The following is an 18387-nucleotide window of genomic DNA, read 5'->3' on the forward strand; positions in this document are numbered from 1 at the left end:
CTCTGGCTCTGACAGCTTTGAAAGAATATTTTTGAAGTTGTACATCCAGCAGACATCAAGGCTTATTTTTCTGTCCAGGCACAGGCACGATTTCCATAATGAAAGATTGATAAGAAGGTACTCCTTCTTCTTTAGATCTGCTCTCTTAAGTCCACAGGTAATGTATGTTCTGATGACACACGATCAAACAAAGTACCTCTTTTAAAGAAACTTGTAAATGTCACCATGACTCACTGCCAACTGGAAATCCAGAAGTAACATGTAACAGTATATGTTTCCTTTCCTTCTTTCTGTTTTTCATTAACGAAACCAGGAAGAAGAACTGGAGAGTTGTGTGATAGTCTAGGAACACTTTTCCGTAGACCTAGAAATCTTTAAAGATGCCGATTTTGAATTTATTTCATTAACCAGCCCACTGAGATTTTCTAAGTAGGCCAGTTTTCTCCACCAGCATTTAATAAGTGTTCCGTCCCTTTGTGCTTTATAGCAACAGAATTGGCAGAGTTCAGGTAGGTTGGGGAGTAGAAAGGATGGGCAGAGGGTAGTTATAAGCAAATAAGCAGGCGACAGTAAAACAAGATTGATCATATACTGGTATGTGGCCAGCACGATGCTTGAGACTCATTTTAATAGAAGAGATTAACTAGAAAGTAGAGCTTTCTTTTCCATTTTCCTTCCCTGCTGCATGCACCCAGGCAAAGGTTGATGCTTCTGTTCTCCTGGCAATAGGACCTTCCAGGCCTCAGTTTACCTATTAAAATAATTTAGCTTCCTTGTTTAGATAGTCTAATCTCAACTTTATCTCTGATCCTTTACTAAATACTTTAGTGTATACTGAATACTACATACTAAGTAAATACTGTATAGTAAAGTATTTGGTGTTTACTATAGTATTAGAGTACTATAATATAGTATAGTAAATATGCTAAATACTTTACTAAATACTTGAGTGTATTTGTCTTTAATCAGGTAAACATTCAGCTCCCTCTGCCACCACCATTACTGCCTAAAAAAATTGTTCCACCCCTTGCCTGTTATTCTCACGCTTCCTCTCAGCCTACCACACCTCCTTTACCAAATTGGATTCCCAATATGTATGAGTCAAGGTAAATAGAATTATCAACCTAGAGGAAGTACTGCTTTGTGTTTAGACAAATATGTTGGGGCTTATGACCCATTGCTCTGCCTATAGGACCAGTTATTTACATTTATGGAAAGTATATGTCTTCCATAAATCTAAATTTTAGCAATGCCAGTGTGACGAGTGGTCTGATTTCTTTCAGTCACGTGACCCATGAAGTGACAGAGGATTTTTCTCCTCGGGATCCAAAAAGTGTTGTGAAGCAAGATGGCGGGGGCTGCCCTTCAGCCACACCAGCATTGCCCCTACCTGAACTGGAAAGGGAAGAGGAAAAAGAAGACGACATTTCAGATCCTCTGGACTTAAACCCCTGTAGTGCAACATACAGCAACTTAGGTAAGTGCACATGTCAAATAAATAGTATTGAAACTTGCCTTTTTATGTACTAGCCAAATGTTCTGTTTTCCTAGAGAGATGATTTTTATTGCTCCATGAAGCAAAAGTTTAGCCACTGGAGTTATACATTTTTTTTTTTAAAGACTGGATCTCGCTCTGTTGCTGGGTCTACAGTACAGTGGCCTCATCATAGCTCACTACAACCTCAAGCTCCTAGGCTCACATGAGCCTCCTGCCTCAGCCTCCCAAGTAGTTGGGACTACAGGCATGCACCACCACACCCAGCTAATTTTTAAATTTTTTTGTAGAGAATGTTGCTCAGGCTGGTCTCAGACTCCTGGGCTCAAGCAATCCTCCCACCTTGGCTTTCCAAAGTGCTAGGATTACAGGCATGAGCCACTGTGTCCAACCTGGAATTATAAATTTTAACTCACCTAAGAAAAAAGTTCTGGTATTTACTAGGCATATATTAAACACCTGCTACCATGAGCCCTGGCCATGTGCTAAGGGTGCTGGCATTGTCCTTTGAGGGACTTACCTGGGGGCAAAAAGATGAACTCGTTTATGATTTCAGTATAATATAATAAATGCAGCGATAGAAAAATGCATGGAATATTTTTGATATTACACAGGGGAGGGTGTCAAAAGATGCGTTCCTGGAGGTAATTCTTGAACTGATTTATCTAGTTGACAGAGGGAAGGAAGACTATTCAAATCAGAGGCAACAACATGAGCAAAACTGTGGAGATGCGAAACAGCTTGGTGCATGTGGGTACTGTAAGCCTTTAGTGTTGCCAAACTGTGAAGTGGAGAGTTAGCCAGTATAATGTATTTCAGGCTAAAACCTTAGACTTTTGGCTGTTTGTGATAGTGAACCATCAAACGGTTTTAAGCAGAGGAATAACATGATTAGATTTGTGTTTTAGAACATCTGTTCTGCAGGCTGCCATATGAGGATGGATTATTTGATGGCAGGAAATCTGGTAGATGGAATACTATTGCAGGACCACATAAAGGGATGAGAAGGGGAGGCCTCAACTAAGATAGTGGAAGGGGGGACAGTGGACAGATTCGATAGACACTTAAGAGGTAAAATACACAAGGTTGGATGATGTGAAGAGTCTATGATGTATCCCAGATTTCTGAGTTGGATGAAGCAGACTTGAGGAAGTAAGATCCCTATCTTTGAAGGTATTCAGGCAGAGGTTGACTGGCCATATCTCAGAGATGCTGTGAAGGAGAGTGCTGCACTGCAGTGAGAGTTGAGCTGAATTACCTGCCAGTGCAAAGATTCTTCAATGCTCTTATCATCTTCACTCTTCTTCCTTGAATGCTCGGTGACTTTTGATCTGTCTTGCTCCCTTGAGTGACACACTGTCCTTCCTTCTGAAAAGCAAAGCCTGGGGAAGAATAAGGATTTCTCAGTGCTCTTCTCCCATGAAGTCAGGAAAGAGGTGAGTAGCATGGACAACTACATGCAGAGCACGAGCAAGATTCTTATGAACTGCTGACCAATCCTTAGACCCTGTGTGGAAACCAGTGGCGTATGTCATTGAAGCATTCTTCTACCTAGTATCTCAACTCCTTTCTTCTTTATCTTTTTCCTCCATCAGGTTATTGTAAGGAAAAATCACGCTAAGATCAGCTAGTGTACTTGGGAATAAAAGGTGTCCTTAAGAAGGCCAAAAGGTTGAGTTAACACTGTAGGAGAAATACTTTAGTATCTCCTTTCAGAAAACTCAATCATTAACAACCCACATGCAGTTGAAAAATACATTCTGTAAGGAAAAAGACTTCCATTTAAAGTTCCAGAAGCTTTATATAATTTGGGAGTAGGGGAAACATGCTACACTTTACCCAAGCAACTATCTTGGATACCGTTTTCCAGTTGAAATAGATTTCATAGTCAAACAGCTTATTGGACTTTTTCCATTCTTTTATATTTTATGAGACATGTTAGAAGATGAAAAATTTGGTTTACTTACTATATTCCTTCAGATAGCATAATCTATCAGGAATTACAATATAGACATTGTTACTACACCAAAATTTCTTTCATTATGTCCTCAGTAAAATATATAATAATTTTTACTAATTGTATAGTGTCTTACAGTATCTCTTCTTTAAAAATTCCCATTGGCCAACATTAGAGTTAATTATTTTATCTCATTGTCTTCCCTACAAAGATTGGTAGGAAAAAATAAAGCATTGCCTCCATGAATATCCTAAGTGCTTTACATATGTTAATAGCTCATTTAATCCTCACAACCACCTTAGGAATTATGATCCCCATTTTTATGGAAATAAAAATTTCCATAAAGGAAATGAGGAAACTGAGGCAGAGTGCCTTGCTCAAAGTCACAGAACCAGTAAGAGTTGAACCAAGATTGGAACCCGGGTGGTCTTAGCCACTAAACTGTAATGTTCTTAATCACTAGATTGTTGTAAAATACTGAAAGGCTGCTACTGTCCCCCCTCTTTTTTAAGTCACCTACTTTCAGACACAAAATTTAAGACTTTTTTTAAAATTATGGTTATTTAGTGTGCAAAAATGCTATGTTATGGATGCCCTATCGGAAAGATAGCTTTCTTCCTACCTATTGCTTTATATTCAAAATTATGTGATACCCATAAAATGTTAGCCAGTTTTCCTTAAGTGCTTAAGTGACTGTGTACTCGACTCCATAGGGTATGATACATGGTTAGTGGTTTTTTTTGGAAAGGCAATAGATGGGGTTGACTCCTTGAGTTCTAAGCTGAGGGTTTTTGTTTAGTTTTATTTTGGGTTTTTTTTTTTGTTGTTGTTGTTGTTGTTGTTTTTCCTAATGGAACAAGTATTTTCGGTGGCATTTGGAACTTTTCCTTTTATTATACTTTCAATAAATCATTTGCATGCAGTTTTAAACTACGGTTTGAGTAATTTTTTATGATTTAAAGCCTCAGTAATTTTTTAAAAAAATGGTATTTAAAAAGTGAAAGGCAACAAACCCCCTTAATACAATAGCTTTAGATCCTTTTAAATATTCCAGAACCTCCGACTGCTTCACTTGACTAGCCTTAAAAAAATAAAATGAAAAATAAATATTCCAGAACCATTTTATAAAGACCTTTGCTTGTTTGCTTTCTCTCCCTCCCTCCCTTCCTTCCTTCCTCCCTCCCTCCCTCCTTTCCTTTCCTTCCTTCCTTCTTTCCTTCCTTCCTTCCTTCCTTCCTTCCTTCCTTCCTCCCTCCTGCCCTTCCTTCCTTCTAAATAAGGTAGAGGACGGATGAACAGATATGGAAGAAACTAAGAGAGGAAAGTTCAGGGTTACCTTCATTTTTACTGTGGAATTTATTTCTAAAAGTTACATTGTAAAGTGGGCTTGGGAAGCAGTGTGATCTAGCAGGAAAAAGATTAGTTGAGGGGGTGTCAGAGAAATTTAGGTTCATCTCACAGCTGTGTCACTGCCTACCTACAAGATTGTGGGCTGGCTATTTAACATCTCTTAGCTTCAAGTTCCACATCTGAAATGAGGAAATACTGACATCTGCCTTGTAGAGCTGGCGGCAGAAGAAGTTCTTGGTACATAAAGTGCTTAATAGTTGTGAAGTGTCTTTATTTCTCCCCAAAAGTATACTCTTCTTTCTCCTTTAAATATGTTAGATGTGCTAGCTAGAAAATGTGGAAAAAAGTGAAAAGGATTAAAATGTTTTTTAGATGGCATAGAATAATCAGAACAACAAAATGTGCATCCAAAAAATTGTGGGCTATCTGCACAACTAGTGACCAAAGGTGTGAAACACAAACAAGCTGCAGGACCCCAAGGCAGCTAGCAGGGACCTGAGGGGAGATGGCAAATAAAAGCAACGTACCTGTGCAGATCCAGTTCCTCAAGATCTGCCAATTGTAGCAAGTCAAAGGGACATGGTTTGGATTTGTTTTGTAATTCCCACATTTCTTATATAGTTCTGAAATCTCTGAAATCTAATAAGTTTTTTTAAAAAAACTCAACTGGAATAGGTGTCGATTGCACCCTCCTTCAGAATCGCCCGTTAGACCTCTACTCTCAAGACAGTCTTATTATTCCACTCCGGTGCAGTAAGAGTTGTGATTGCACCATTCCCACAAGAAGCTACTGACTTATATGTCCTATACATTTTTTCTCCTTACCTTACAGAGTCACTCTCTAGGGTTAATCTGTGTGTCATTTTTCTTGTCCTTAACATAAATAAAGCAAACTTTATTTTGTTCATAACTGATTTGATTATTAGATTTTAGAGCTTCAGTATCCAGTACAACAGCCACTAGCCATATCTGGATATTCAAATATAAATTCATTAAAATAAAAATAAAAATCCAATTCGTCAGTCTCACTGAGGCACTCCATAGCCACACGTGTCTGGTAGCTTCTATAACGGACAGTGCAGACATAGAACATTTTCGTTGTCACACAAAATTCTCTTGCACAGTACTGCTCTAAAGAATTGGTTATTTGGGGGATTTATATTGTCTTACATGTTGCACAAAAATCATATTGGTCTTTATGCAACTTGATGACCCCTTACGAAGGTTGCCCATAGAAGAGCAGTGATTTTACTCTGGGTGATGGTCATGTGAGATCACTAATCTGTAGCTCTGATCTGTAACATCTTAATCCATTCCAAACTGAATTTTACAGAGTATCTGTCCCCAAAATGATTTCCCAGAGAGTGATAGAATGTTTTTTTCAACAGTTTTCCCATGTGTCTTATGTCTACCTCAAAATGTCTAGGAGAAAGACCACTGGTTTTTTTATGCGGCATGTCTGACTACCTCATCAGCCTGACAAAACCAGGAGCATGTGATGAGTTCTGCTCTGTTGGGACTTAACTGGTGTCTTTAGCTCTCCTTCGTTCACCTTGCATCCAGGGGCTCTACACATTGCTTTTTAGAAAGGTCTATCAACCCTCCCTTTACTCGGCAGATTTTTGGCTTGCTCCTCTTTCTGTCTCCCAACAACCTAGCACATTATCTAAAACACACAGTAGGTGCTAAGAATGTGTTTGAATCAATGAGCTAAAAGTGGCTTTTGGACTTCTTTTCAGAAGATCACCAGATTATTGAAATCTGGCTCTGCTCAGAAAAGTTCATGTAGGAAAATTTTAAGTCACAGTTTATGTGCTCCATTAACCAACTGGCTTTTCTTTTTCTAATATGAGACTTAATCCACAGGTTTCTTAACTAAGGAATTATATAAACCATGCCTGTGTTTCCTTTCTGTATATACCCACAAGAAGCTTTCCACGTTTTTTTTATTTACTTTGAGCATTTCCTTAAGGCTGCAACCTCAAACAGTAAAAGAAAACACTTAGAAGTCTCCTGTCTCCGGAACTTCCTTTGGTAGTATGTGGATTGTCAGTGTTAAATTTTAAGGGGTGAAGATACTTAAAAGAATGTCATTACATTGCTGGCCTTGATGTTGTAGTTATGAAATAAATGTCATTATAAATGCCAGCTTTTTTTAAAAAATCATTCTGAAGAGTACATTACCATTCATTCATTTACTCACCAAATAATTATTGACAGACAGCATTCCACACACTGCAAGTTACTGATTTGAGCCAAAGATTAAAGAATTGCACAATTTTAGATTATCTGGCTGTTTAAAAAAAACTGAGGTTGGTGACAGCTTTGAGCATTTGTTCGAGCAGTTGTACTTCCTAAAATTGTAATTATTTCTATTTTAAAAGAGATATAAACTGTGTCCCTAAGGTAGCTGGATTCACATTTAAAAATAGTCTTCCACATACTGGAATGAGTTGACAGAGTACAACGTTCAAATCATATAGATAACTTACCCCTGAATAAATAATCTTTGTTTTTGGAGAGGTATTCACTAATGAGGCCATACAAAAATTGAGTCAGCTGCTATACCACTGACATTCTTTAAAATGATCTGTGTATCTGTTTATTTGAGGCTAAACCCAAAGGTCTTTGGAGGTCAGGTTTGTTTCATTGCTTGGCGTGAAGTTGATGTCCCCTGTGGTTTGCCAGTTATTGCTTATGTTTGACTGTGGTAGGCCCCAGCATGGTAGTAATGCCCAGGTAGATTAGGACCCATCCTCCTAAACTGCTGATGCCTGCTGGTAGGGGTGATACAGTGAGCAGCTGAGTGCAGCCAGTGACAAGCCCTATTCATCTGACAAGGCTGGTGCACAGTGGCAGTGTGTGGCATCTATATTTATAAACTCCAGCGCGTATCTCCCAGTTTGGAGGTGATCATCTCTTCTTTTGTCCTCTCCCTTTCAATCCTCATCTATATTACTTGTTTTGAGCCCTGGAGAAAAAATTAGGGATGAAAATTGAAATTACAATTTAAATAGGAAAATATGTTCCATTTATTTGGGCTTTAATGCTTTCATTCAGCAAACATTTGTTGAAAACCAAGTATCTCCCTGGTACCAGGCTAGGTGCTGGGAATACTAATGTGGCCTTCAAGGACTCCTGGTCTTTGGGAGAGAGAGACTTGAGGCTGGACTCTTAGGAGGCCATGTGACAGCTGCCGCGATGCAGGTATTGAAAGGTTTAGTGAAAGCTTCTGCCTGGAGGAGTCTGGGAGAGAGGGTCACAAAGAGTGTAACTTTTACCTATAGGAAATGAAGAGCCATTTTTTTGAATAGAGGCATAATCAGGATTTTAAAAAGATCATTCTGGGAGCTACCTGTGAGATGACAGGATGCAGATCAACCAGGAAATCGTGCCATGCCTGTCTTCTTGGAATAAGGAACTCACTGTGGCCATTAGCATGCTACTCCTGTCCAAATGAGTCATTGTTAAGCATTTATCTCTAGCACCCTAAGACTGTAATGATTACCAAGTCATATTCAGAACATGATCTGTCAGTCTGAAGACATGTTTAAGTGGGGAGAAAGTAAAGAGGTAGAATATGGAAACTCAAAAAGAGAAGAAAGTAAGTTTTGAATGTGGTTTAGTCAAACCTATTTGTCCAAAGGAACTTTTTTAGCATATAGGAAGGCAAGATTTAGAACACAATCTTTTTTTTTTTTTTTTTCTGTTTAGAGAGCTGGTATGCCACAAAAATGTAGAGTATGTGATGTTATATCAGGCCTGCTGAAAGCTGAGCTTGGTGTCTGGCCCCAGAGGCTTGAGAGGAATGTACAGGATTAAAAGTTTAAAATAAAAACAGCTAAGATACCAAGCTTTTAAAACATTGACCCAAATGATTGGAATTCGGTTAGGAAAATGTGTCTTTCTTGGAGGAAAAAAAGAAAACTAAAAACACAGAACACTTTTAGGAGAATGGCTTGACCTACTTGCATGGGCTGTGGAATGTTTGTGGTTTCATTTGGAATGCATAAGTTTCTGATTCTCAAGTGGAAATCTCCTTAGCTCCCAGGAGATCATATCCTGCTGCTTGGGAAGAGAAGCTTTGCTTATCTTTATTTCCTTGCTACCTTGGCCGTCCATTTCCATTTTGGAATGATGGCCAACTCTGTTGACTGTCCCAGTCTGGCAGCCACTGCACGTCTGCTGTGTGCCCCACCCCACCAGGTTCTGAGGGGATGTAATAAACACACACACACTATAAAAGACTAAAAATGTTCTAAGAGAATAGAAAGTTTTGAGAGAGCACAGAGGAAGAAGTAATGGCTTCTGATTTGAGGTAGGGGAGTAGAGAGTAGGGAAGGCTTCAGTAAAGAAGGGCCATTTGAGCTGGGCCAAGGACAGAACACCTTTGCTAAGATAAAAATGTAAAAATGAAAAAAGGGAGCATGTTAAAAGAACAGGAAGTGAATGATTCATTTGGAAGGGCTACTGAGAAATAGTGGTAGATAAGACGTAGAGCCTTGACCAACTTGCTGAGGAGTTTGAACTTTATTCTGTAGGTGGTAGGTAGAATGTAGCAGGATTAGCCATCTTCCACCTCCTCTGATAAGCATTAAAGAGCTGGTGATGGTGATAGACCTTGCCTCCCTTGCCAGTTCTGAGGTAATAAAAGAAAGAAAAAGTACTTGTGGAATTCTCCATTTCTCCCATGTCCATGATTATTTTTGTTTGTTCTAATTTGGAGAAATGGGTAGGCCAGGTGCAGTGGCTTACGCCTGTAATCCTAGCACTCTGAGAAGCCGAGGCGGGAGGATCACTTGAGGTCAGGAGTTTGAGACCAGCCTGAGCAAGAGCGAGAACCTGTCTCTACTAAAAATAGAAAAAATTAGCCAGGTGTGGTGGCACACACCTGTAGTCCTAGCTACTTGGGAGGCTGAGGCAGTAGGATCGCTTGAGCCTAGGAGTTTGAGGTTGCTGTGAGCTAGGCTGATGCCATGGCACTCTACCCAGGGCAACAAAAGCAAGACTCTATCTCAAAAAAAAAAAAAAAGAGAAATGGATAGAAAATGGCAGCCCATAAAGCCTCTTCTGGGACCCACATTGGAATGGGCAAGAATTGGTTCATGTTTCTAGATTTCTATTTATCTCATTCAATTCTCAGCCAGATTCTTTGCTTGGTCCTGGGTATGCAAATGAGACACAGTCCATGCCCTCAATGAGCAAACCAGTAGGGAATTCAGAGAAAGGGACACAAGTCAAGTGTTATTAAGTTCTTAAAAATGTTCATAGGAACATTTCTGAGGTCCCAAGGAAAGAGAGGTCAGTTTGGGGGATGGGAGTAAGAAACACCATCCAGAGGCAGAATATTTAAAGATGAGAGGAGTGGAAAACTATGTGTGGAAGAAGATCAGCATTAGCAAAGACACAAAGCATGAAGGAAGGATAAAGTAGCCAAGAGTGCTGGAGAAACCACAAGCAGTCTGGTACCTGTTACTTAGGATGCAAGAGGAAATGCTACAAGAAAAACAGGTGTACCAGGGCCAGGTCATGAAAGGCTTGCTGGCTGTGCGTGAAGATTTGGACTTGATCTTTAGGACAGGATTTTATTTAAGTGAGAAGTGCCATGATCAGCTTTGCTGTTTGAAAAAAATCTCTCTAGTGGCTAGTGTGATGAGGGAGGCAAAACTGGAGCCAGTGATAACAGAAAACTGTCACAGTAGTCAGGCAAGGATCATAAGGGCCTGAGCTGGTGCAATTCATTGCTTCTAACCTTCTCCATGGCACTTCATCTCTGAAAAGTCTGGGTCAGCAACTGAAAAATGAGGATTTGTTACAAAGCATGCTTCTGTCATCTTGTAAATAAGCCATGGTCTGCCTTCTCACATTAGCCAAGGGAAAATAGGGCTAGGGCAGCTCTAGGAAGGAAGCCTTACCACCACAGGAATTTGTTCAATAAATGCCACGCCCCCGTATCCTTGGTGATGTTAAGGTCACAGAGGAATGGGAAGATATGACCAAAAACTGAATTTATGGTGGTTTCTAAGAATGGACTGTTGCTTTGCTTTATTGAGATATAATTTACATAGCATAAAATTCACCCTCTTAGCACGTGCTGTTCAATGAGTTTTAATACTAAAATACTATATTCACAGAGTACTATATTCACAGAATTTTACAACTGTCACTCCTATCTAATTTCAAAACATTTTTATCATCCCAGAGAGAAACCCATTAGCAGTCACTCCCTTTCTCCCCTTCCCCCAGCCCCAGGCAACCACTAATCTACTTTCTGTCTCTATGCCTTTATATGTTTCTGGACATTTCATATAAGTGGAATCATAAACTATGTGGTCATTTGTGACTGGCTTCTGTTGGCATAATGTTTTCAGGGCTTATACATGTTGTAGCACGTATCAGTACTTCATTCTCTGTGGCTGAATAATATTCAACTGTATAGCTGTGCCACATTTTGTTTATTCACTCAACAGGTGATAGACATTTGGTTTGTTTCTACTTTTTGGCTATTGTGAATAATGCTGCTATAAACATTTGCGCGTAAGTTCTTGTGTGGACGTGTGTTTTCATTTCTTCTGGATGCATCCCTAGGAGTAGAAATGCTGGGTCACGTGGTAACTTTTGTTTAACTTTTTGAGAAACTACCAAAATATTTTCCAAGGTGGCCGCACCATTTTGGATTCCTGCTAGCAATGTATGAGCGTCTGAATTTCTCCACATCCTCACCAAAACTTGTCTGTGTTTTTTATTAGAGCTAGCCTAGTGGATATGTGGTGGTGTCTCGTTGTGGTTTTGGTTTGCATTTACCTGAGGAGTGATGGTGCCGAGCATCTCTTTATGTGCTATGTCTTCTTTAGAGAAATGTCTATGCAAATCTTTTCTGCCCATTTTTATTTCAGTCATTTATCTTTTTCTGTAAGAGTTCTTAATATATTCTGGATACAAGTCTTTTATCAGATATGTAATTTGAACATTTTTCTCCCATTCTATGGATTGTCTTTTCACTTTCTTAAAGATATCCTTTAAGCACAAAAGTTTTTAATTTTGTTGACTTCCAATGTATCCATTATTCTATTGCTTATACTTTAGGTGTCATATCTAAGAAACCATTGCCTAACCCAAGGTTGCAAAGACTTATTCCTATGTTTTTTTCTAAGAGTTTTTCAGTTTTAGCTCTTATATTTAAATTTTTAGAACATTTCTAGTTAATTTATGGGTATAGTGTGAGGGGGAGGGTCCAATTTCATTCTTTTGCTTGCGGATATCCAGTTTTCCCTGCACCACTTGTTGAAAAGACTGTTCTTTCCCCCTGAATTGTCTTGGCAACCTTGTCTCAATTGACCATAAATATAAGAATTTGTTTCTGGACTCTCAAATATATTCTATACACCTATATTTCTATTCTTATGCCAATACCACAAAGTCTTGGTTATTATAGTTTTATAATAAGTTTTGAAATAGAGAAGTGTGAGTTTTCCAACTTTGTTCTTTTTCAAGCCTTCTTAGCTACACTAGGTCTCTTATATTTCCATATGAATTTTAGGATCAGCCTACCAAATTCTGCAACAAAGCCAGCTGGAATTTTGAAAGAGATTACAAATCTGTAGTTCAGTTTGGAGAGTATTTCCATCTTAACAATGTTAAGACACAGATCCATGGCCATAAAATGTCTTTCTATTTTCTTAGGTCTTCCTTAATTTCTTTCAGCACTATTTTGTACTTTTCAGCATATAAGTATTACACTTGTTTTCTTAAATTTATTCCTAAATATTTTACTCTTTTTGATGATACTATAAATAGAGTTATTTTTTAAATTTTATTTTCGGATTGTTCATTTCTAGTATATAGAAATGCAATTGTTTTTTTTATATTGATGTTGTATCCTGTGACCTTGCTGAACTGGTATATTAGTTCTAATAGGTTTGGGTTTTTTTCCTTTTTTTGTTTGTTTGTTTGTTTGTTTGTTGTGGATTCCTTAGGCTTCTCAGTATATAAGATTATGTGAACAAAGACAGTTTGACTTCCTCTTTCCAATCTGGATGTTTTTATCTCTCTTTCTTTCCTAATTTCCCTGATTGGAACCCCCGGTATGATGTAGAATATAAATGGCAAGAACAAAAATTCTTACCTTGTTCCTGATTTCAGGGGGGAAACGTCCAGTCTTTTATCATTAAGTATGATGTTAGCTCTTGGTTTTATGTAGATGCCCTTTATCAGGTTGAAGATCTCCCTTCTGTTTATAGTTTATTATGTGCTGTTTTTATGAAAAGGTGTTGGATTTTATCAAATGCTTTTCCTGCATCTATTTTGAAGTGATCGTGTGAGTTTTTCCCCTTTATTCTGTTAGCATGGTATATTACATTAATTGATTTTTCAGATATTAAACCAACCTTGCATTCCTGGGATACATCCCACCTTATCATCCTTTTTATATGTTGATGGATTCAGTTTGCTAGTATATTGTATGGATTTTTGCATTTGTATTCTTAAAAGATAATAGTCTCTAGTTTTCTTGTGATGTCTTTGTCTGGTTCTGGTATCTGGGTAATATTGGCCCCATAGAATTCAAGTGGGGAACTGTTCCCTCCACCTCCTCTATTTTTTGGAAGAGTTTGCAAAGGATTGGTTTTAATACTTCTTTGAACATTTGGTAGAATTCATTAGTGAAGCTCTATGGTCCTGGGTTTTTCTTTGTGAGAATTTTTAAAAGTACTTATTCAGTTTCTTTCCTTGTTATAGTTCCCTACACAATTTTACTACTTTTTCTTTCAACCCTAAATATTTACTTGTTTAGTCATTCAAGAAATATTTATTGAGTACCTGTTCTATCCAGACCCTGTTCTTGGCACAGAGGTTAAACAACGAATAAACCAAAAGCCCTGGCCCTCTTGAAGGTTAGCATTCTCATACTCTTTCTCTCTCTCTTGCTCTCATGCTCTCTCTGTATACTTATTTTTCTTTATTTATATTTATTGTATCAATAGTCCTATGCCTTGTAAAAATATAGCTACATGTCATTGGTAAGGAAAGCAAGTCCTTAGGTTTGCTGTATATATTGTTATAGTTTATATAAAGTCTTAGGTATCCTTGAAGAAAGTTGTGTACATGAGAAATGTAATACAGTCATGTGCCACATGACGATGTTTTGGTCAACAACAGATGGCATGTACAACAGTGGTACCATAGGATTATAATGGAGCTTAAAAATTCCTATTCCCTAGTGATGCAGCTACTGTGATGTTGCAGCACAACAGGCTACTCACATGTTTGTGGTGATGCTGGTGTAAACAAACCTACTGTGCTGCCAGTCATATAAAAGTGTAGCACATACAATTACATACAGTATATAATACTTGATAGTGATAAAAATAGACTATGTTATTGGTTTAATGTATTTATTATAATGTACTTTTTATTGTTATTTTAGAGTATACTCCATATACTTATTTTTAAACAGTTAACTGTAACACAGGTTCAGGCAGGTCCTTCAGGAGGTCCAGAAGACAGCATTGTTATCATAGGAGATGACGCTCAATGCATGTTATTGCCCCTGAAGACCTTCAGTGGAAAGAGCTGGGAAGGATGGAAGACAGTGATATCGATGGTCCTGGCCTAGGCTCATGTATGTGTTTGTGTCTTAGTTTTTAACAAAAAAAAGTTTAAAAAGTAAAAAAAAAAAAAAAAAATCAAAATTAAAAATTTTTTAAATAGAAAAAAGGTTACGGAATAAAGATATAAAGGAAAAAATCTTTTTGAACAGCTGTACAATGTGTTTGTGTTTTAACTTAAGTGTTATTGCAAAAGAGCCAAAAAGTTTAAAAATTTTTAAAGTTTATAAAGTAAAAACGTTACAGTAAGCTAAGATTAATTTACTGTTAAAGAAAGAAAAAACTTTTTTATAATGTAGTGTAGCCTAAGTGTATGGTGTTTATAAAGACTCTGATAGTGTACAGTAATGTCCCAGGCCCTCACATTCACTTACCACTCACTACTGACTCACCCAGAGCTGCTTCTAGTCCTGAAAGCTCCATTCATCATAAGTGGCTGATACATGTTTACTGTTTTTTTGCCTTTTATACTGTATTTTTACTGTATCTTTTCTATATTTAGATATACAGATCGCCATTGTGTTATAGTTGCTTGCAGTATTCAGTACAGTAACATGCTATACAGGTTTGTAGCCTAGGAGCAACAGGCTATACGATATAGCCTGGGTGTGCAGTAGGCTATACCATCTAGGTTTATATAAGTATATTCTATGATGTTTGCATGATGACACATTTCTGAGAACTTATCCTGTAGTTATGTGATGCATGACTGTGTATTACTATTACAATCACATTCATATTGGTACTTACTGTTGGCATTGCTACAAGGACATGACTTTAATACCTATATTCATTATCATCCTCACAACCATCAAGTACCCTCTACTCTGTATGATCATAAGTAGAAGCATGTATTAGTTTCCCAAACAGGTGTCTTAAAACAACAGAAATATATTCTCTTGCTGTTATGGAGGCTAGGAGTCTGAAAGGTATCAGTAGGGCCATGGTCTGAGACATTGGATAGAATCCTTTCTTACCTATGGCTGGCATCTGGTGGTCGCCATCAACCCTTGGCATTCCTTAGTCTACAGCTATATCACTCAAATCTCTGCCTCTGCCATTACATGGTGTTCTCCCTGTGTGTCTTTGTATTCATGTGGTGTTTTTTCTTCTTATAAATACACCAGTCATTGCATTAGGGCCTACCCTAATGACTTCATCTTGACTTGATCACATCTACAAAGACTTTATTTCCAAATAAGGTCATATTCACAGGTACCAGGGGTTAGACCTTCAACATACCTTTTGGGGGGATATAATTCAACACATAACAGAACATTATGCTCTAACTCTGAAATCATTGAGTAGAAGTCTCATCTTAATAATATGACTAATTTTAGTAACTTTTATGGAAGTTTCATGATATTTTTCTCTGTCTTTAAAAAATAATGTCCTAGCAGCACAATTCACAATTGCAAAGATGTGGAAACAACCCAAGTTCCCATCAATACATGAATGGATTGATAAAATTTGATATATGTATACCATGGAGTTCTGCTCAGCCACAAAAAACAATGGTGACCTCTTATATTATCCTGGATAGAGCTGGCACCCATTCTACTAAGTGAAGTGTCACAAGAATGGAAAAACAAACATCACATGTACTCACCGTCAAATTGGTATTAACTGATCAACACTTAAATGCACATATAGTAGTAACATTCATCAGGTGTCAGGCAGTTGGGGGAGAGGAGGGAATGGGTATATATACACCTAATGGATGCAGTGAGCACTGTCTGGGGGATGGACTCAGGTGGGGCTCTGACTCAGGTGGGGCAAAGGCAATATATGTAACCTGAATATTTGTACCCCAGTAATATGCTGAAATAAAAAAATTAAAAAATAATGTCCCCTCCCTATCATACAATAAGTCCTGAGGTGTAATCAAACACATACATGTTTTGTCTTCTTCTAAGCATAAATGCTAGAAACTAAGCAGACACGAGTGATTCTCTAACTAGGACTTGTAAAAGATATTCAAAAGTAGCATCTCTTAAATCACAGTATATATGCCCCCCAAAATAGAATCATTTAAGAGTTTGTGAATGACTATTTGGAACAGCAGTTGACTGCTCATATACACTGTTCCCCTTGCCAAAGTAACTGGAATCTTACAAATAGACCAGTTTAAGCAATGCCAGAATCCATAGTGAAATAAAATAACATGGCTTATGAAATCGTATTCGTGTGTTGGAAAATGCTATATACATGACAAGTGATATATCTATACACATATATAGATATATGTAAAAGGACAAGTATAAGAACAGAATAGTATCTTCTGAGCCTTTAATGGTTTCATTTCTAGTTTCAATTCTGTTTTTAATAATGCTCCCAAGTATTTTCTTTATCCACAATGCTATCATCTCTACTCTGTAACAATGCAAATATATTTGAGTGTCCGTCATTCCACAGTATTCTGGTGTGGTGAATACAGCAGTCTGGGGAGCAGGACTGGAAAATCTGGATTCCTTTTTGAAAACAAAGCCCATCCCCCAAACTAGTACCCTGTTTCTCTGGCAAAGAAATGCTGGGACATCATGCATATTTGTTGCTCCCACCACTTCTTGGACTTATACCTTCCATGTTTAGGTATTTGTTCTTTGGTTGTTTTCTTTTCCCATTTTGAATTAAAGCATTGACTAATTCTGACATTCCTATGGCTACTTCACCCATTTCTGTTCAAGTTTCAATTATGAAATGAGATTGAAAACTTTAATTATTCTCTTTTTTTTTTCTTTCTTTTAAAATAATGCAGGGCAATCTAGAGCAGCCATGATACCTCCCAAGCATCCACGGCAGCCCAAGGGAGCTTTGGATGATACCATTGCCTTTGGGGGAAAAACAGACCAAGAAGCACCTAATGCTTCCCAACCCACACCACCCCCACTGCCAAAGAAGATGATCATCAGAGCCAATACAGAACCGATCTCCAAAGACCTCCAGAAATCCATGGAAAGTAGTCTGTGTGTCCTGGCTAATCCCACCTATGATATCGACCCCAACTGGGACGCCAGCAGTGCTGGCTCTTCCATCAGCTGTGAACTCAAGGGACTGGACATTGAGTCTTGTGATTCCTTGGAGAGACCTTTGCACAAAGAGAGACCTGTCCCCTCAGCAGCAAATAGCATCTCCAGCTTAACCACTCTCAGTATTAAGGACAGATTTTCCAACAGCATGGAGTCCTTGTCCAGCCGGCGTGGTCCCTCTTGCAGGCCGGGCCGAGGCATTCAGAAGCCACAAAGACAAGCACTTTATCGAGGACTTGAGAATCGGGAGGAAGTCGTGGGTAAAATCCGAAGCCTTCATACAGATGCCTTGAAGAAACTGGCTATTAAATGCGAAGACCTCTTCATGGCTGGGCAGAAGGACCAGCTCCGTTTTGGGGTGGATAGCTGGTCGGACTTCAGGCTAACCAGCGACAAACCATGTTGTGAGGCAGGTGATGCAGTTTACTACACTGCTTCATACGCAAAAGATCCACTTAATAACTATGCAGTCAAGGTAAGAAAATATTATAAATCTCATTTTAATCTTACCAACACGCTATTATTGGGTTGGAGCCATTCCTCTTTCCTCCTTTCTTTCCTGTATTCCTCCATTCTGCAAATATTGAGCATCTACCTTAGACCAGAGAGTGTTATAAGCAGGGGCTTATTTACTATTTAGAGGAGAAAACAGACGTGTAAAGAGACAGAGTTACAACAGCATACCACATGCAAGGATGTAGTTAAACAAGAATTCTGTAGGAGCTTGGAAGGACCTTAACACAAACTCTAGAAGTCAAAGAAGTCTTCTTAAAGTAGATAATCCTTGAGCTGCAGCTATTTCTAAGGGCTACCTATAAAAATGAAGTCTTTTATGTACCTTTCACTCCATGTTTCTGTCTTTATTCTCTACCAAATAAGAGACTCTTGTCTACCCTACTCTATAACTCCTCAGGCTTCTAGAGAAACATTTTTATAGAGGAAGATAATCAA

At 38.3% G+C, this 18387-nt stretch overlaps 1 protein-coding gene across 4 annotated transcripts in view; it reads left to right on the forward strand.

The window, feature by feature from the left end:
* The window catches only part of PEAK1 (pseudopodium enriched atypical kinase 1), a 253250-nt gene that overhangs the window by 217332 nt on the left and 17531 nt on the right, over positions 1-18387 (forward strand). For all 4 annotated transcript variants that reach the window (XM_045532723.1, XM_045532711.1, XM_045532740.1 and 1 more), the window contains 2 exons: positions 1284-1477; positions 17166-17911. In XM_045532723.1, coding sequence (XP_045388679.1) covers positions 1284-1477; positions 17166-17911 — 940 coding nt within the window. The remainder of the gene's footprint in view (positions 1-1283; positions 1478-17165; positions 17912-18387) is intronic.

This window comes from Lemur catta, chromosome 1 (genome assembly GCF_020740605.2).
Source record: "Lemur catta isolate mLemCat1 chromosome 1, mLemCat1.pri, whole genome shotgun sequence".
Lineage (NCBI taxonomy): Eukaryota > Metazoa > Chordata > Mammalia > Primates > Lemuridae > Lemur > Lemur catta.